Source organism: Falco rusticolus, chromosome 2, assembly GCF_015220075.1.
Source record: "Falco rusticolus isolate bFalRus1 chromosome 2, bFalRus1.pri, whole genome shotgun sequence".
Taxonomy (NCBI): Eukaryota; Metazoa; Chordata; class Aves; order Falconiformes; family Falconidae; genus Falco; species Falco rusticolus.
Genome location: NC_051188.1, coordinates 1,840,078 through 1,860,700, shown reverse-complemented (window position 1 = coordinate 1,860,700; position 20,623 = coordinate 1,840,078). Strand labels below are relative to the sequence as shown.

At 46.5% G+C, this 20,623-nt stretch overlaps 1 protein-coding gene across 5 annotated transcripts in view; it reads right to left on the bottom strand.

Annotated features, from left to right (window-relative positions):
- GDPD5 (glycerophosphodiester phosphodiesterase domain containing 5) overlaps window positions 1–20,623 on the bottom strand; it is a 190,774-nt gene that overhangs the window by 19,927 nt on the left and 150,224 nt on the right. For 3 of the 5 annotated variants that reach the window (XM_037376786.1, XM_037376785.1, XM_037376787.1), the window contains 8 exons: window positions 19,344–19,426; window positions 15,905–16,055; window positions 14,366–14,584; window positions 12,695–12,852; window positions 10,653–10,800; window positions 7,063–7,145; window positions 4,291–4,305; window positions 434–546 (listed from right to left, as the gene is read on the bottom strand). In XM_037376786.1, coding sequence (XP_037232683.1) covers window positions 434–546; window positions 4,291–4,305; window positions 7,063–7,145; window positions 10,653–10,800; window positions 12,695–12,852; window positions 14,366–14,584; window positions 15,905–16,055; window positions 19,344–19,426 — 970 coding nt within the window. The remainder of the gene's footprint in view (window positions 1–433; window positions 547–4,290; window positions 4,306–7,062; window positions 7,146–10,652; window positions 10,801–12,694; window positions 12,853–14,365; window positions 14,585–15,904; window positions 16,056–19,343; window positions 19,427–20,623) is intronic. The other 2 variants (XM_037376788.1, XM_037376789.1) reach the window with 2 other exon arrangements.

The following is a 20,623-nucleotide window of genomic DNA, read 5'->3' as shown; positions in this document are numbered from 1 at the left end:
AGAGCACAAGGGTATCAGGAACCCCTCAACCTATCTATAGTGCCACTGGATTCCAGGTTTACCCCAAACTCATCACCACTATTTTCAGTGACTTACTCCGTTATTTCAAAGGGGTTTATAGCTTTTGACACACTGTTGACAATTGAGAGCAGAGAAGATGTGGGACAGTATGAGAGCTGCATGGCATAACTTGGGAAGTTAAATGCAGGATTTCTGAGCAAATCCATGCTCAGCCCTGCAACAGTTTGGGACGGATAAACCATGACCATATTCCACAAGTGGTTCAGTGCAGCAGGGTCAGCCCAGCCACCCTTTCCCTGTCCCACCAGCAGGAGATGACACCTATATCGATACAACCTCCTCCATCAGAAGAGAGCAGGGTGACAGCTGAGGGATGGTATAAACGGCTCTGACCGGCCAGCCCCATCTGTACCTGAGAAGATCAGCTTCTCCTTCATGATCTTGACATCCCGACTGGACCGGCGGACAGCAGCGCTGAGCATGATCTGCTCTGGGTTGTAGGTTCTGATGCTTCCTAGGCGCCACCTGCAAGACAAAAAGGAGGTATTAGGGCTTGGTCTCTCCTACCACGGCAGCATCCTCAATCCAAGCAGCCACAACAATGTGGAGACCAACAAGTCCCAGAGACCCTCAACACCTTTGCTCCCTTGCATCTGCACAACCCCGAACGGTAGGAGAATGTTTAGAGATGAGCATGTTATCTCAGAGGGGTACAGACATACAAGCAGGTCATCTTTGACCACCTTGAGCATCCTAATTCCACTAATTCCAACAAGGATTGCAGATGTCCCAAATCCTTCTCTATCACATCAGCTATTCAGCTGCCCAAAGGAGACAGGGCTGTTTTGACTTTTAGGGTTGGAAAAGGGAACAGAACAAGAGGCCAAGCCAAGTAAAGAAACCATCTTTTCCTCACCGAGTGACATGCTCACGTTTGTGGGAGAAGAGAGCTCAAAGACAACTCCAGTTCTCAAGCCTGAGACACAGTGAAGCCACTGCCATGAGCTGCTCTGCAGAAAAGTGCAAGCAGTCCCCATGCAGGCGGCTGTCACGTACAGTGCCCTTAAGTGTTAATTTCTCCCTGTGCACTTCCCTCCCCAAATGCCAGGTCTTTACTTCGGAATATTGACATACACATCCTCCACTTTTTAAGCTTTGATGAAGCTCAAGTGTTCACCAGAAGTTTCTACCACATGAACAGTATGAGGCTGATGGGAACTTGGCTTGACTTAAAATTAGCCAGACTCTTATTCTCATTACTGAACACATGTAAAGAAAATTACTGATGTTAGTAATAAGCAACGGGAGCAAGTTCAAGGGAGATTTTGCTTTTAAGGCTGCTTTCAGCCTGAGAGCACCCCTGTAGCAGATCCTCAGCTGCAGAGCTGCTGGCATTAGTAAGGGAAGTGGGCTGCTGCTGCAATAGGGGAAAACAGGGCTTGGTGGCCTCAGAGAAAGCAGCCATACCCCAAATCCCATTGCAAAGGGATGCTGTTCAGGCCAGGCTTTCATAGCCCACACCGCACCAATTTGTCCTACCTCCTGACTGCAGAGGAAGGCTTTCAAGGATAATGCCATTCTCCCTGCCAGAGCCAGGGATGATACAAGGCCATTTCTGAAGGAGAAACAGCAGGGATTTAGGGTGGCTTCTGGGATTACTGATCTTCTGGCACCATCTAGTGGCTCACCCACACAAGAGAAGGTGAGGGTTTTTTTAAAAAAAATATTTTTTTAGAAGGTGGCAACCACCTTCTCTTAAATTTCTAGGCCCCTACCCAGGAGCAGAGGATTTGAGGAGCCCCACACATCTCCAGCCTGGGTCCACAAATCAGCCTGACAAAGCAACATCCACAAAACAGGTTCTGCAGTTTTTCCCAGGAAAAGCTAGCTGCTGTTGATTCCATGGGGTTTCCATCCCCTTCCCAAATCCCAGGAGGTGACACTGCACCAGAGGCTTTGACCAGGGTGTGGATGGAAGGCAGATGCTCCGCTACAGAGAAAAGGGGTGGGATGGCACCACAACACAACGCACAGATCCACGGACAGAAGCAAGACAGAGGAAGTACAAGGAGACAAAGACTAATATTAAAGTATATTAAAAAATATTTTAAAAAATTATTTTCTTCTATCATCATCATCTAAGCTGAGCCACCCTGATGGAAGACCCCCATTTTTGCCCTTTGTGGCCCCTGCAGGCAGATCCCACTAAGGTCAACGTGGTTGCGAGCGCACAGGATCTCACAGAAAAAGACCCTCCGATAAATTATAATCAGGACCAAAACATATTGCTACGATGAGTCTTGTCTTTGCCCACACCATCAGGGTTTTCAGCATCAGGCTGGGCTGTGTGGCCAAAAGGCAGGATGATCTCTTGCCCATAGGTCCTAGACATCCCATGGAGGGCACGGGCCATTCCGAGGCATAGACAGCCCAGCCTCAAAGGGGTGCAGGGACCAAGGGCTTTTCTCCTCCTGCCAAGAAGACAAAGCACTGCTCTCTGCTCTCCCTCTCCCATGGCGGCTGCAGTCAAACCCAGCGTGGTTAAATATGCACAAGGGGCAAGTGACTCTTGTCACAGGGGTGCATTACTCCAATTAAACTAGCTAGGAGAGGGTAACCCCATTTTTCAGAGGTACTTTGAAATACCCTCTCTTAGAAGAGCCACCAGTACATTTAACCACAATACAACTCCAATCGATACCATATGAAATACTCTCTGCTGTGCTCAGTAGCCTTTTGGCCTACAGAAAGCTTGTTTAAAAGAAAATAGCACCTCTCCTACCCCCTTGGACTCTGTTGTGATCGACCACGTTTAGGACAGCAGCGTGCAAAAAGGCCAGACAGACAGCAGGTAGGTCTTGTTCTGGGAGGTTGGCATCAAAGCAGACCAGACGGACACAGGGTGGGAACAGACTAAAAAATACTGGGACAACAACACAGAGACAGCATACACCATGTTAGGGCCACGACCAGACCCTTGGTTTGGAGGGCAGATGCTAAATGGCAGGGAAAGGGGGTGGGAGAGGGACAGGTCAGGAAGAAAACAAGGTTGATTGGTACTGAGGTGATAAGATGGGAGCGAGCAAAGAGCCAAGCCAGCTGCAACCAGAGTCCCCATCCTGCAACTGCTCTTGCCAAAAGCCTGTCTACCTCCATGCCAGTCTTCTCCTTATCCATGGGCCAGGGAGCAAAGGGCAGGCAAGAAGAGGAAAACACCCAACCTCCCTGCACCCACAGAAGGGCTCTGCCCAGCCCCATAGCCAGGTCCCGCTTTGGGGAGATGCCGCAGGGACGTAACACCCCAAGTCCGAGAAACCTCATGGAGCAGGCAATGCTGGCAGGTGGCCAACCCTGACCCTTGAGGTGGTGCGTAGGCAGAGGGGCAGATAATCACAGACAGGAAGCAGCCAGGTCCTCAGAAACACTACCCTATGGCACACAACTGAAGGAATGGAGAAAGGCACTCAAAGACTTTGGTCCGAGTACGGACACGGCGAAGGCTTTACTGCAGAAAAGCAACAGCGCTTCCCTCCAAACGGGTGAAAACGATGGGAGAGCAGCCAGCCAATACAAGGAGAAATCTGGGTTTCCAATTGATAGCACTTCAAATCCAGCATCCTAGGCTCTTACCCTTCCTGGGTGCAGCGCTATTTATTTTCACCCTGCATTTTCAGTTTCAGTGCTGCAACTGCGACGAGACTCCTGAAGGATCCCCAGCTCCAAGTGCAGCAATTGTTGAGCCAAACCTTTCCAGCTACTACTGGCCTTATTAATCCATTCCCAGGGCTAGAGAAGCACTATTTATATAGCTGAACAGGTTACCTTAGTTTCTTTAGAATTGGCCAATTCAGAAGAGGTTGGTCTCAAAAACTTCTGGTAAATGCAGGAAGGAAGAGGGTATTTTGCATGGAATTATTTCCATAGAGAAGGCATTACATTCACTGGAAACTTCCCAATTACAGCATGCTGCAGGACCTCAGAATAGGGCTGTTTTAAAAAGCAGCGACTTAGATCATTGTAACAGAAGGTCAGGATGCTTTCAGAACATCCACTGGCTGCAGCATCAGACTTCCATGGTGCTCATGGCTATGGCCTATGCAATGTTCTGACCCTGATGGTCCCTCTGTGAAGCCAGATGTTGAAAGTATCATGAAAAGCTGTATCCTGCCCTGTCCATCTGCAGTGAAGCCATAGCAGAGAGGGCAAAAGAAAGAGAGAAAGCAAGGTTGAATGAAAAAAAGAGAAAGAGGAGGAAAGCACCAGAATTACCTGATCATGTGATAGCTGTGAGATGCCAGAATGCAGCAGAGAGAGAAAGAGGAGGAACATGCACAACAGTCAGAGCAGTAAGAAAATAAACAAGGCAAAGAGGCAAAAAAAGATCAGTTAGAAGTCATCACAGTTGGTACTCCCCTCCGGAGAGAGGCTGCCACGATCCTGTCACCAGGGCTGAAGCAGAATAGCAGGAGCAATCCCTACCCGTGGGTAAGGAGGAGAGACAAGCCACGCGTAGGAGAGAGGACGAGCACATCGAAGCGGTGGCTCTGTTCCCACCCCCCCCATCCTTGCATGAAGGAAGCAGCTGTTTTGCCCCAAAAAAGACTTGAGGGGGGACACACTGACCCAAAAAACAACAGCACCCCACCACTGTGCCCCCCCCCCCCAAAAAAAAAAACCCCAAAAAACCAACAAAACCAAAAACCCACCACCACCCACCCCCAAACCGAGGGCCAAATGCAAAGCCCGCTATCCTGGAGCTGAATCACATCAGCAGGTAGTAGTTGGGCAATTGTGCCGTGATTTGTTTTTTATATATCTTCAATGTTGCTGTCAATTCTTTCATGTGGTGGAGAAACTGGAACAGCAGGGAAATGGGTGTCTCCGGCACAAGGCTCTTGGAAGAGCATTTGCTGCACAAAGTCCAACCTCTGGTACTAGAGTTTCTCCTTCTTCCTTTTACTGACTTGGGGTTGAGTTGTCTCAAGGGAGAGATCCAAAAGACGACATTTGGCCCTGCTACAACAGACCCCACACAGACAGACCTCTCTGAGCAACTGCCTTTCTACGTCAGGTCCAGAGGCTGAGCAGGGAGCTCAGTGCTTCAGGTTGGTGGACCCTGAGGAAAGCTGGTGGCTGTTTCCAGCTCTTCTCACCTGTATCACACTTACACAGAGGGTAGAAGAGAAATCCTGCAATACTGCTTTCCTTCCTTATCCTGCTTCCTCTTGCCCTATTCCATCAAACCTCTTCCAAAGTGGAACAAATTCAATCTGTGCAGAGAGGAAGAGTCCAGCTGTTGCAGAGTCCACATAGCTGTGACTTCTCCCTCTCTCCAAGCACACATCATTTCACTGTGCTCTGGGACCTAGCGCTCCCATTCTGCAGGTTGAGTGAGTTGAATTTCTTCAGCTGTGGTCTCCTGGGCCCGATTCAGGAAAGCCTTCTAAAACTGACCTGGGGAGATGACGCAGAAGACTGCAACTATCTCATCAACTTGGCCTTCAAATTCTGCTGTTCAGAGAGGTCAATCCCTGCCTCCAGACTCCTCCGTCTATTTCTGTATCTGACAGAGAAATACAGGGTCTGAAGAGCAGGGACATCTCTTACTAAACCAACTGACAAATCTGAGCGCGTGGAGGAAGCTTCCAGACAACAACAGCAACAATGCCCTTCTGGTTTGATCACCCACAATTCAGATAAGATTTCTCAAAAAAAAAAATTGATCTCATCTTGGTCAGTGGTTTCATTAACTGTTAGGAAAACCAATCTGAGAGGAGATCCAATCTGCTGCCCACTCCATTATCACATGCTGGAACTGGGGACCCACTGGGCACAGATTTACCAGTGTGGGACTGTGCAAGTCATGAATTTAGACACAATGATAAACGAACCCGATATGTTGCCTGAAGTCAAATCCATAACAAGTGCTGGCAGGAGCAATAGCCTACTGTAACACAGCAAAAATACCTGGGTAATTATGCACCCAGGGGAGCAAAAGAGATTACTGCAAGCAGATGATCTGGGACAAGACAACAGCAAAATCACTAGCTCATGAGGCTGAAGCAAATTAAATTGCTGCTTCTAATGCGAAGGCATTTTGGATATTAAGAAGGAAAATGTAGGTCCCTTCATGTCTCTAGGACAGTCATTTGTGCATGCCAAAGCAGATGAGATTACAGAGCCAATGACACACTTTCCCAGGAGAAGGCTGCTGCTTCTCGCGGGAGGGAGCGCATCTCTCCGAGCTCATGCTTTTTGCCAGAGAGTGTTATTACACTGTCACCACTGACAGCTAAAACACCTCCTAGAAGAAAAGGCACATCACTGGGAAGACACCATGGTTTCCTCTGGTATAATCAGGAGGAGGGTAGCTTGGCCAACTCTGCCATTAGGAAGTTGATTTGCCTCCTCCTGATTTATCAGTGCTCAGTGTCTGAACTTGCTCTGCTCCTAGGTTTTATGCTCCACGTTTGTTTTCAGCGACCCTGGCTAACAGAGGGTTCTGCCATGCACTCATCAAATCCTTGCTCTCCCCTTTTCTTTGGAAAATGGAGATACTTTCTCTATGCATCAAACTAAGCAACTGATGTGATTTGCAAAATCATAGTATTTCTATTTCTTCATCCAAATGGGAACAAACTATTTAAGAAGTTCATTTTGAAGACTCTAATGGTGGAATCTCAAAACATCTCTTCTTCCTTTAAAGCACTTTAACCTCTTTCTCAATGTCCATTTCCCTAAAGCATTTACAGTTTCTCTCCCACACACATTTATGAGCGGAGCAAGGCATCTATCGCTACTATTTTGACATCTCTCATTCTTCTTAAAAAGTAGTGACCGCGTATCCAATTCACTGTCACATCTCAAAAGTGGAATTATTGTTTGCAGTCTTTGTAAGGATTTTTAATAAACAGTTTCCCTGCTATTGCAATCCAAGCATCTGAGGAGCATGGTGTTCCTCTCTCCCATCTCCACCCCATGCTCTGAATAAGAACACACATCACAGATACACGAGACTCGAGCTGTAACAATGCTACTTACTTCTGGAATATAAAAACTCCTACAATTACGATAAATGAAATGAGATCAGACGTGATCCAGATTAGGTGGTACTCATCTGGAGGCTGGAAGACAAAAAACAGAAGCAGACCTTAAACCTTCTGGTTTGTACAGCCACAGAGAGATCACACATTGCTAAAGTGACCACCAGGGCAGAAAGAAAAGCACAGAACTGCAGGGGTCACGCATAAATCACAACGTTTATGACATTTCTAATGCTAGCCTGTAATCCAAAATGATGTTATCATGAAAAACTGCAAACAGGAACAATTTTAAACTCTCCCTCCTTTTGTGTGCTGACATTTTTTCAGAGCTCTGTGTGCTGAAAGTTTTCTCTCTCAGCTGTACCCCGAGGTGAGGGTAAGATGGTGTTTAGAAACCCAAGTCTGTGGGAAAACAAGGAAATGTATACACATTGCACGAGACATGCGGAGTCCATTTTGAGTGCTAATATTGGCTGTTCTGCACAGTCCCCATGCTATAAGCATATACTTCTCAATTTCTGTCCTTTCAGGCACTGGTAGCTCTGGCTCTATTTTCCAGCCTAGGCAGCTGTGACCATCGCACCAGCTAAACCCAGCTGAACTCGTAGTCTGAACCAAGCACAGAAGTACACTATTTCACATTGTTTTCTGTGCTGCCCAGGAAAGACAACAAAGTGAAGCGATAATGATCAACTCTGATGCTCAGAAAGCACTGACCCAGGAGAGCCACCAGTGATGCTAAAGAATTTCTCCTATCCCAAACCTGGACTAGTCCCAGCCAGGAAGAAATTGTTGATTTCATACCAGGCAGATCCATCAGAACCACCATCGTTAATGCACACAAGTAATATTTCATTAGAGAAACAGAGTACGTAATGCATACGGATGAGTTCACGCAACGGTAGTGTGACACGGATAAAACCTGTTGGGAGACACCAACTCTGCTACCTCTGTCTCCCAGAAAAGATCAACTTATTTTTCTGCTCAGTGAATCTTTGTCTCTCTGACTTTATCCTGTGAAAGTGTGCCCTAGAATTAGCAGGGTAATGCTGTAATTAGTCAATGCTTCTGATTGAGATTTAATTCTCGTTACTTCCCAGCTTAATTACAGAAGAGTGACACTAAATGTTATGTTTGCTGCATCTATTAAGACGAAGACACACAAAACGTGTTTCCCATTTTCTTGGCGGGAAAGCACCATCATAACTACTTTGATTGAGAACTCAAGAGTCTTCTAAATTAGAAGAAGATCTACACATGTAAATTTTTCATTTATGCAACTGTTGGTATTTCACAACTGAAGAACCCAAACAACAGATTTTCCTCGAGTGCAAAAGTTGCATTTCTTATGATATACCCCAAGCAATAGGTAGACATGAACACAGCTTTCTGGGCAAACTCCAGCATCTGATTACAGGCATTACATATAGATATATTTTATTCCCCTCCCCTCCCGGCCCCAAGTCCTGCAGAAAGCTCAAAGCTAGAAGTTTTTGGTACCAAATCAAGGTTTTATAAGTGACAAAAATGGAATTTCAAGTTGATTAAAAGGGAAAAACTGGATTTTTTCCAAAGACATGCACCCCACACATCAATACTAAGACGACTCAGCAAACTGATGCCTCCTCAGCACTGCAGAGGAGGGACCATGGGTCAGCAAACATCTCTTAAGGAGACAACTTGCTATTCTGCTCCATCCGCAAGCTCAGGAATTTGCTGTATTTCACCTGCAGTTCCTTCCTTTTTTTTTTTTTTTTTTTTTTTTTTTTTAAGGCAGGGCTGTTTCAGTCAGATTACTTTGGGTTTTTAGAAATTTTACCCAGTATAAGTCCTATTCCTGAAATCCTCACATTTACAGACCATCAAACCTTTCATCAATTCAGTGTAACTAGGCAGAGAGCAGCTCAAACCCTGGCTCTGACAGCAACTCCCAGAAATGCAGACCAGGATCCCACACCAGGCCCCTGCTTTAAGGGCATCAAACTGGGGGCTGAACTCCAGCTCAAGCTTTTCAAACTCCTCCTTTATGCCATGTCTGGTGGCCTCTTTTCTTACCAGCAGCTTTCCATCAAGAGTAGAGGGGAAAGACATTGTCACTTTTTCTTCTTTGTTTTACTTTTTATTTCACTGAAACACAAGTTAAATGTATTTTTGCAATTGCAAATCGCCCCGAGTGAATGAAGCAGAAATGATTTGTGCTGTTCAGGTGGCGATAAAGCCCAGTGAAGCCCCTGAGGGCACTGGGCAGCCAAAGCCTGGCAGAAACAACTGTTTCACTCCAGCTCCCAAGCCATGTGGTGGAGGGGCTCAGGCAGCAAAGCTATTTAGATTACATCACTCAGGCACTTCAATATGCTGGAAATCAGGGGATTTTTATGCTGCCAGTAAGGTAAGACTGTGCACCTGCAGCAGAAGGCTGAGTTGGAAACCCAGCAGATGGGAAAGCTCTTGGAGGAGAGCTCCAAGTATCAGCAAAGAGGGTTTTGGAGTAAAAAGCTGCCAGTGATGTGCCCACAACTCCTGACAGCTGTAGTGGAGAACAGATGTTTGCAGCAGCACAGCCCAGACGATGATAATATCTTCTGCCAACAGATTCAGTCTTTATAAAACTATTTCCAATTCTCCAGCTTCAGCACACACCAGCGTGGATTTGTGTGGTCAGACACAAGCAGTAGGTTAAGCTAAGGACATCATGCATAGACATTCATCCATCTAGGCAGTATTCTTGAGGTCCCATCTCCAGCTACAGATGCAGGTAGCTCATTACCATCAAATTCTCTTCGCGCTTATCTTGTTCTCCCCTTTGCTGAGCAGATCTGCCAGAGCAGCAGGTAGAACATCTGCCTCCTGTCCTACCCCCCAACAGGATCCGTCATCAGAAAATAGCCCCTCCGCGACATGCACTTACACCTCCACAGCTGAGATCTTGTTTGGGGAATACTTTGATGCAACTATTTCATCATTTTCCCTCCAATCCAACGTGAATATTTCTGTTTGGTTCAGAGATTCAAAGTGTTAGGGGCGTTTTTAGAGCATTTACTGGCTACATGACAGAAAAGAGGGCTACCTCTGGTCTCTGGTTTCTTGTCCAACAATGCAGTAGCCAGAGGTAAAACTTGTCCTCATGGGGTATTAAAAACAGGCAAAAAGCTAGTTTTGCAGCCTGGCCAACACACAGGAGCCAGGCTGCTGGTTCACCTATGAGCCTGCTTCTCCTGCAACTCTAAGAGCTGCTCAGCAGGTCTGGAAAGATGTTTTTCCATCAGATGAAAATGGAAAATATCATGTGGGTTAAATGGGGCATGCAATGCAATCTCCAAGGATCCAACCCAAACCCTGTGTGGGGAGAGATGAGGCGATCTGAAGGAAGGGATTATGCAAGAGGATCATTGATCTGTTAGCAGCTCAGGGCTTAGGCATACAGAGGGGGGAAAAACCTCAAGCCCAATAGCACGTTGAACCCAACAAAAGCTTCCTGGAGAAAACCACTAGCCATATGGCTGCAGTGGCCAGTGGCCACCTCTGCACCCCTCCACTGCATCCCCTCCTTCCAGGGGTTCACAGCACCTTCCCAGGCATCGTGCTTACCATCAGCCAGATGGGAAAAGGCACCTTGCGAAGGACGTGGGAGCTGTCGGAGGTGACCGACTGGACGCCAGCGCACCACAGGATGGAGTATAGCCAGGGCTCATTCACAGTGTAGAGATTCACACTCAAGTTCGCCATGGTGTAGTCCCTGCCAGCAGACAGACAGGGTGAGATATGAGTCTCCCAGCAAACATCAGACCCTCATCTCCAAGAGGAGAGCTCTTGCCATCAGTCACTTCTGTAATCACAGCTAAATTTACTGGGTTTGAATTGCATGAAAGTTTGGTTTTTTTTAACAGGGCACAGTTACTTCAGAAGCGACCCAAGGGCATTGTAATCAAATGGTTTGAACCAGAAAGCTTTCTTCACCTCTTCAATGCTATCCAAGCCAGGCCACAGACCCCCTCAGATACCTCCACATGAATGATGGACATAGCACATTTTTGTAACAATTGCCTTGTCACAGCCACGTAAAATTAATATCAGACTCGGATGCTTGTAACCCTTCATAGGCAATCTGCTTAATTAAAAACCCAACAGATTCATTTCCAACATCAATTTCAACAACTTCCATACCCTTATTTTACAGATAGTTGCACAGTTACAGCTTCCATTCTCTTGAGGTCATCTTCCAAGAAGCTAAAACTGCAAGCTTGGGGGTACAGGAGCTGTCAGCAGCAAACCGAGCACTGACAGTGGACTCCCTGTGCCCATACGATTGGCATAAATTGCTCTGTTTCCTTATCTATGAAGCAGAAGCATCACTAATCTCCCTTGCATGGGCAGCACAGAGATTAATCCTTGCGATTCAGTATGGGCAAAGCACTCTGGGGTGGAAAGCCACTGTAAAAGTTGTGGACATCTCAAAGCTCACAACGTGATCAAGTTGCTATAAAGGCTAAGGGATTCTCAAGGGCAGAGGTGGCTGCGGTAATGTTACACGCAGATGCGCATTTTGGGGGGATTGATAGAACTGTGTTAAACCAGGGCCTACTGAGCCTGCTCCAGCTCATGCTGCAGGACCGCAGCAACATTTAACTGGGCACCACAAGGCCTTCAGGGTTCGAGAAACACTCCGGTGGCAGGTCTGACTTTGGAGACAGCTGAGGTGGGATTGATGTCTCATTGGGGCTGATGAGCTGTTACAGTTGAGGGAGTTGGCATATGGTCCTCTCCAGGAGATAGAGGATGTAAGTAGCGGGGAAAACCAGGCAGAAATTATCCTGCAGGTAAAGCACAGACTTGGTTTTAAGGGTGAGCAACTAGACCAATTGCTGGCAGCCACGGAAAGACACCAATGCACTACACTAAATAGGACCACGCTCTCAAAAAGCTGCAGGCTCAGCTCTTCCCTACATCCAGCCCCGACATACAGTAAGACCGCTCCTTTGGACATATTTTTCTTCTGTAAACCTGTAAGCTGGGAGCTACCACGCGGAACAGTTCAAATACAGGCTCAAGCAGGAGAGAAATTCCATGCTGTGGCATTCTCAAACAGAAGACCTGATGAGTCCAAATACCTGACACAAGACAGTAATGAAATGGGCGAATTCTTTGCAAAGAGGAATTTCTGAAAGTATATCCAGACTTCAGATAAATCAAAATTCTGTGATAGCAAGTCTATAGTGAATGAACAGCAGCAAAGGACAGCTGCTAATGAAGATGAAACAGCACTTGCAGGTACTCAGTGTGAAAAGCCTTCACTTTTTCCCCAAAGCTGACAGCGTAATAAGAATCAGACAATTAATATATTTGTTTCAAAGAGGATCATCATATACTGAATTAGCATATAGAGTTATGAGTCAGCTCCTTGGGAACAGCCTGGATTCTGGGTGATGGGTAGGGACAAGCTTGCACAACTCAAGCTTTCAAGAGCAAGTCCATCTGAAAAAGATATCTCTGTGCAGATAAGACAGCCTAGGGTGATCAGAAGAAATGCTGCTGGGCCAGGGATGCATGCAGGGCACAAGGGTGCACAGAGCTGTGAACACCCACCACAGAGTGCATGGGCTATCACGCAGTGTCCAAACAGAGAGCTGTACCTGACATCCTCGTTCGTGACCTTGGTGTAACGCAGGTTGAGCTTCACGATGCCCTTCTCCCTCATGCGCTCCGCACCCAGCTTGAGGCCAGAAGTCTGCTGGAAACCTGGCGCAATCTGTCTGACCAGCTGCCTCTCCATGTCTGGCAGCCACATCACCTGCGGAGGGAGCAAGACCAAGGACAGCTATGGCAAAGATGGTTCGCAAAGCTGGTAACATGAGGCAACTCTGCAGACAGCGGGTTTGCACCAAGCCAGAAGCAAAATCACATGAGACATTGCCTTGTTTGTCATACAGATTGTCTAGGAGACACTCAGATCCTCCCACATCTTCAATATATTCCAGGATTATCCTCAAACCCAAAGGACTTCAATGCACAACATCTCAGAGGTGAAAAGGATGAAGGTACACAAGGGGGTCAGGCCAAAGGCTCACGAGAAGGGCTTCTTGAAAACCTGACCTCTGTGCCCAGTTCAGGGCAAAAAGAGAACTAAGGGCATAAGGCTAAAAAACTGACAGCACAGACAGGATGCGTGGAGAAGCCTCTCGTGCTCCCATGGCTAAGACTAGTTTTATTAATCTTCTTTTATCAGGGCTATATCTACTCCAACCCAGGCCAAGGCTTTCCCCAAGTTCCTACCACACTTCGAAAGTGTGTCAAATTAATTACTATTAACATGCTGAGCTGCTAGATGTAAAGTGGATGCAGGAATCAAGCTGGGCAGTTTTATGGCTTGCGCTGCGCAGAGGCTGGACCCAGCCAGGTGATCTCAGCAGTACCACTGGGCACTGCATTGCTTGAACCCATGTTTAATTACTCAGTGATGCTCATCTACAAGACAGACATTGAGGTGCTGAAGCATGCCTGAAGAAGGGCAAGGAAGCTGGGTAAGGGTCTAGAGTGTAAGTCTTATGAGAAGCAGCTGAGGGAACTGGGGTTGTTTAGTCCAGAGAAAAGGAGGCTCAGGTGTGATCTTCTTGCTCTCCACAACTATCTGAAAGGAGGCTGCAGCGAGGTGGGTTTGGTCTCTTCTCCCAAGGAACCAGTGACAGGACAAGGGGAAGCAGCCTCAAGTTGCACCAGGGGAGGTTTAGACTGGCTAATGGGAGAAATGTCTTCCCCAAAAGGGTTGTCAAGCACTGGAACAGGCTGCCCAGGGATGCAGGGGAGTTACCATCCTTGGAAGTAGTTAAAATACCTGTAGATGTTATGCTTAGGGACATGGTTTAGTGGTGGACTTGGCAGTCCTGGGTCAGTAGTTGGACTTGATGATCTTAAAGATCTTTTCCAACTTAAATCATTCTATGATTCTATACCAAAGCATCAGAGCAGCACAGATGCAGCCATATGCATTTTCAATAGGTAACCATGAAACCTGGCTGAGAAATACCACTTCACAACCCCACATCTTATTTCAACTATTTTTCTGCTGTTCTCCATCCCAATATCTAAGGAGAAGACAGCATGGTCTAGCCAAGCTGCAGCCTCTGGTGCCACCAGCCTGGTGGCACAGTCCTCCCCAACATGACTTCCTGGCATAGGGTAGCATTTCAAATCAAGTGTCCGAAACGGATCACTGAAGGATTGATGCCCAAATGGAGACCCTCAAGGATTTAGGGAAACCCACAAGGAGGCAATTTTGGAAACATCGCCAACCCCACAGAACTCACAGCCTGTTGCCGAATTCCTGATGCCAGGATGGTTTCCAGGGTGATGTTGATATAAGTGCTGTAGTAGGGGTGAGCTGATGGCAGGTCCTGGAAATTCAGGATGAGTGATGTGTTGTCCTTGACCACCTCCAGCATATCTGCCAGCTTGCAAACTGACTGGTTGGCAGCTTCCAAGTAGTCAGACTTTGAGAGAGACCCAGCTGTCCAGAAAGGGTCATTCTGAAAGCAAAGCACATCCCTGTATTACATCCCACGAAGTCCAGACTCCCCAGTACAACTGAAGACCCTTTTCTATCCCACCTTGGCCACAGTGGGACATGCCAACAGCTATTTTGATGACAGTCTTGCAGTTTGCTGAAGTGTTTCTCCACGCCTCAGTTTCCCTGCCCAAGGGGAGGCCACAGATCCTTAGTGAAAGCAAGCTGTGCTGGACAGGTCAACCCCATTTTCAGAGGAAGAACAGAGCTACAGGCCAGTCATGTAAGTTTCCAAGGTAGTGAGCTAAAAGGGTACCTTCTCACACTGTGTACTCAATCACCAAGGATTCTTCAGGATCCAAAAATAAAAAGGACCAGCTATGACACAACTAAGTGATCAGAGAGGAGCGAGGGGCTGTTGGAAGAGACTGTCTCCTGACTTAAGGGCATTCAGGAATGACTGCTTCAAAGTACGTGCCAAAAAACAGCCTTCCAGATGCTGCCTTGGCCCTTCTCATCTGGCAAGCAGCAGTTTCCCTGCATTCCCACTCCCACAACCACACCTGCAAGCCAAGGAAGTTTCTGTACAGCTGTAATACATAGACATCCCCACCACACCTCCACAGACCAGCTCAGCTCAGAACGGCAGTGAAGCCTACAGTGGTTTCAGGCTTCCACCAAGCAGGCACCCAGGGAACTCCAGGCAGGCATATGAAACTGGTACCTGAGCTTGCATCACTGCAGCAACGCCTCGGCAAACCGCATTCAAGTGCGTGAGTTGTGCCAGAGCGCTGCAGTCCTCCTTCCAGACCACCCCCAGTGCGCTTCAAGCAGAATACAGCCACTGTCTGGAGAGCAGCTTGGCAAAAAGAAGTCCCACCTGCAACCTGGCTGCATGCTGAAAGATGGGACAAGTCCATCCCACAGCATTTCATCCCCCTCTCTCCAGACTTCAAAGGCTGAATTTCTTGCTTTTTCTTTATAAGACAATTGTTTCCAAGAGTAAATTAAAGAAAAAGGAACAGCACATAACATGCTGTCTCTTGTGTTCTCTTTATAATCACGTCCTCCCTCCTGAAGTTCTTTGTGGTGTCAACCAAGCATTAAGGCCCCTTCTTACAGGTGGTAGAAGAGGTACAGGAAGAGAACATGTCTTTTAGACCAAGTCTGAGTTTAGTAGAGAACAAAACTAAATGTGGTTCATGAACACTTGGCCTAGCTGCACTTCAGACCACTCCACCAAGGAGATGGATCTACACCTGTCCACCTCAAATAAGGTTTAGTCGTGAGCTTTCATCCCACAGTCACGGCCCCAGGACACTCTCTCCATGGCTGTACCCACCTGTAGGAACCACTCTCCAGCATTAAGCTTTTCCAGGTCAGTCCAGTTGAACATGGAGGAGTGCTCATAGGCCCGCTCTGGAAACACTTCCTCCACATTTGTGGTTCTCCTGAGTGTCTTGTCATGCATCAGAAATGGCACTCCATCATAGCTGCAAAGACAGAGGCCCCGTTACACGTGGAGGTGCATAACCACATACACAGTACCAGAGAAATGCCCGTTCCCACTCCAGCCTCTCTCATGGCTTCACATCAAAATCATTATGAAGATCTCAACCAGCTTAGCACATCCCCAGCTCCCTCAGATCACTTGAAATGAGATACACCCAGAAAACAAAGCCTCTGCAATGCCTGCAAGATGTCTGCAGTCATTCATACGTGGACATAACCCTACCCATCCCCTCCCTCCTCCCACCACCCCCTCAAAAATTTCTAGAGTGCCAAACTCCCATAGCTTGGACAGGAACACGCACCCTGAATGCTCACACAAACCAAAGCTTTCCACAGTGTCTGTAGCTCCCAAAAACGTCAGAGGTTTTTTCAAACCTTGTACGCACAGACACGTGCAAACTGTTCTCAAATTGTTAATAGCAGATAACGAGTAAGATTTTTCAAAGGCTCTCAGACTACATGGGAACTTAACATTCATGGCCTTTCAGCAAGATGCAAGGCTTCCAAGCTACCAAAATTTCTCTGAAATTGATTTTTCCAATTGAAAATTGGTTTCAGGAAACAGCCATGCTCACATGAGTTAAGGTCACGCATCCTAAAGAAAACCCACCGCTCAGATGAAACTGAATAGCCAAATGCATGCCCTGTGGTTTTTAAGCCACCCAGATATTACAGAACAATGGTAATGGGAAACCTAAAAAGCTCTTTAAACTGTCTTCCACCCAATTTTCTGTGACTGGGTCAGTGGTAACTGTGCAGGGCAGTGCTGGTTTCTATCAAGGGCAGGGGGACAGTTGTCTGCACTAATAAACCAAGATAAACCCAGGGCAGCCAGCCTGATTACAATGACCTTTTCCAAAGCAGGGAGCCCATCTTCATAAAAGGAGACTGGGGTAAGATCTGGAAATGGGACGGGATTAAAATACAAGCCCCATTTGAATCAGGAGACAACCCAGAACACTCACCCCCACAGCTAGAGGGAAAACAAAACCCAGTTTTAGATGATGGAGCAAATGTTGCCTCAGCTTTACTATTGCTTACAGAAGTCCCTTATCACAAAGGTCACTGGCACCTTTATTTGCTATTTCTAGCCTGCACTGCCAACTAGTTCCCCCCCAGTCCAAAGCAACACGCTGACACAGCAATACCATGCTCTGCTGCAGCAATCAGAAGGGGTTTTAATAAATACAGTTTAAAAAAAAGAAAAGATGCTAAGCAACTGCACAATTAAGACTGTGGAGTGTTTACGGGAGATAGGAGCTCAGGTCTTAACATCTCAGCAGAGTATCATCAGATACTGCTAAGCCTTAACCACAGTGCAGAAATCCTATGGGGCACATACCATTTGTTCCCTCCTTTCTAATCCTCCCCCTTACAGAGTCACTCAGCACCACCCAAAGCTAACCACAATGTACTAGCAGGCACAGGTTTGAAAAATTAATTCAGAGACAGAAATCAGAGCTTTAGAAGAAGAGATGTGGGAGGCAGTAGAAGATGAGAGAGGGGCATGCAGTGATACTGTGCCCTTGCTGCTTGAAGTAAAGCTGGTATAACCAGCGCTGGTTTTATAACCGAGGTAACCAGTTTGGGGTGTGTAATGGGCAGGGAGCAGGATGCAATGGGTCTGAACCTATGCCCAAGCAGCCCACCCACAGCTGATATGTACCTAGAAGAACATGGAAACATCCCAGGTGGAGCGGACCCATCAGCCACAGGCACAAAGAGCATCTTTCAAAGGGGTAAGGACAGCAATGGGTGTTGTGCCACAAACCCTTCCGAAAGTTGCTGTCAGCTGTACTGATAGCTCACTTTTTTTGTCTGAAGGTCAGTAGAGTCTTCCTTTTGTAAAGACACTTGGGTCTCCTAGAGAGGGTCTCAGATAACTGAGCCATCAAGATCATCGTTTAAGCTATGGATGCTTGGAGTGCTCCTCTGGGACAGCTGATGAGTGGCAACGTCGAAAGCTCTCGGAGTTTCTCCAGCTCTCCTCCTCCCAAAAGTCCACCTTTCTCCTTGGCCAGTGCTAAGGGAAGCAACCAGTTCAGTGACATGATCCAAGCACTCATCTGTGAGCCTGGACAGTCGTTTTCCCTTCACAAAACAGTTAACTAACTAGTTTTGGAAAGAACAAGAATTGTATCACATCCCAGCTCATACTTCATCCTTCCACAATGACCCTCCACTCCCTAGTGGGAAGAAATTCCTTTAGATTTTATATCATTTACTCTCAAACGATTATACAAGATAAAAAATGGACCCTAGCAATTACACTTCAGAAGTCCATCTTCCACCAGGCAAAAATATCTTTCCATCAACACCAACCTCCAAAGAGGCTGGGGAAAAATAAAACATCAGCCGTGAGTCTTTCCTGTATTTATAACAAACTGAGGGATCACCAAGATAAAGCATTACTACTCCCTTTGTGCCACTTCTGCCCTCTTGCACATCTATATAACTCATGCGAAACAAGTTCAGAAAATGAACAAGAATGTTCAAAAATTATCATACTCCTGCAAAAAAGCACAGTTCCTGAAATAACCCTCTCTATACCACCTCTAAATTGGCCTTGTCAACTCAGCCTAACATTTATTTGCCTGCAAGGAAGGACTTTTTGACAGTCAACAGTATCGCTGTGCCCCTTCTTCCCCCAGCATTAGTGACATGGGAGGGAGGGGAGGAGGAGAAAGGGCTTACTGCCTGGGCTGCTGAGTTCTTGTGACAGTTTTGCAAGGCTGGTAAAAACCCTCCTGAAGACTTGCAGTGCAGTGAAGTCAGTTTGGGATCTCTGCACTCTGCGCCGGGGGCATCCCAGCAAAAATTCCATTTAGATTCACAGAATCATTAAGGTTGGAAAAGACCTTTAAAATCATCAAGTCCAACCATAAGCATTTAAGCCGCCGTGTCTCTTCCCAAGGCCAGCCGATTTCAAGCCAGGCTAGAAACCAGGTTCTGCATTTCACTGCCATAAAGACAGTTCTAGGATAAATTAGTCTTCCTGCAAACGAAGATTAGTTTCATGACAAAGAGATCCAGGTTCCCCCATCTGGACAACTTTACCTTTAATCAGTCATCATCTCAGTGGAACAACTGGTAGTATCTGTGCATTCCAAATGGAGGCAGCTAGGAGTTAGCAGATAGATTGACCACAAGAGCCCTTTTCAACAGGGAAAAAGCAGTGACAGCCGGACCCATGCCAGGCAGGGAAGAGTCACCCGTATTGTGGACGGCCCAGACCAGAGAGTCTCAGACCAACCAGCACACTGGCTTACCTCAGTACAACATCAGCTTGGACTCCATATATCTTCTGCTCCACTGCCTTCTGAAAGGACATCAGAGTGTTTTCTGGTGCCAGCTATGGGTGAGTGAGAAAAAAGACCAATGAGTATTAGTAGTAAGTGGAAAGTTGATGAATCACTGTCAGTGAGGACGCTGGAATGAAGGTTTATAGATATTAGGGAGCCAAAACAACCTTGTTTTGCAGATTACATAGCGACCAGTTACGCTGGAGTACCAGCACCTCCCAGGCAAAATTGCGTCTTACTGAAATCTGAAAACGATCAATACATTTGACTCCACTGATGGTCTTTCTCACACAAAGAGTTCCATGCAGAGTTACCACAGCCTGCAATACCAGAAACCCAGCTAGCTCAAGGTCTGCTGCAAAATCAGTGTACAAGAGATTTGCTCGCCAGCATGGTCCCGCAAACAGTGGCTTGCTGGAGATCCCCAGAAAATGATGGGTAATGTGATACCAACTTTCTATCCACATGTTATATCTAGAGCTATCTAAAACATCTTACCAGTTCTTAATTCTCCTACTTTTCCATGCAAACAGTGATTACAATGCCATTATAGTAAGAAGAAAGTCCATAAACCAGGGTATTACCCATACCATGGACAACAACTACACCACAGATTCTGTAGCACACATTTTATTTCCACATCTATTTATTCAATAAAGTCATCTTTTATTCAGTCTAACGATCAGATTATTTCTCTAATAACAAGCGTTCCAGTTAGCTTTAACAACAATTTTAAACATAGCCTTAAGCCTAGAAAATTTATCCCTATGGCTGTCACAGACAAGGACTCAATTTTTATTTCAAATTCCTTCCTGTTGAATGCAACAGATGGTAAAAGAATTTGGGTCTGTTTAAATACAATACGGTGTGAAGACAAATACTTCGCTTTTCTGGAAAAGCAGTACAGTCCAGCTAGCCCCAAAATGTCCATAAACAAACAGGCAGACCAGAAACAAAAAAAAATTGCACAACTACGGAGAGACAAACTGGCAGGTTTTCTGCACTGAAACCTGAGCACATACAAAAAAAGCTGGTTTTAAAAAACATTTTCTTCTTTCCACTTTTGCTTTCAGGTTTAGAGTACCTGTAACATCCTGCTCATCCACTCATTTCTGCCACCACTAGGACCAGTAACTTTCCGTCAAGACACAATGAGCGTTCACAAACCATGATTTTCAAGAATTACTCAGGGGCTGGAAAGAGGAATAATTAAGAACAAAGGCCTAAATGCACCCTGCAAGCAAGAT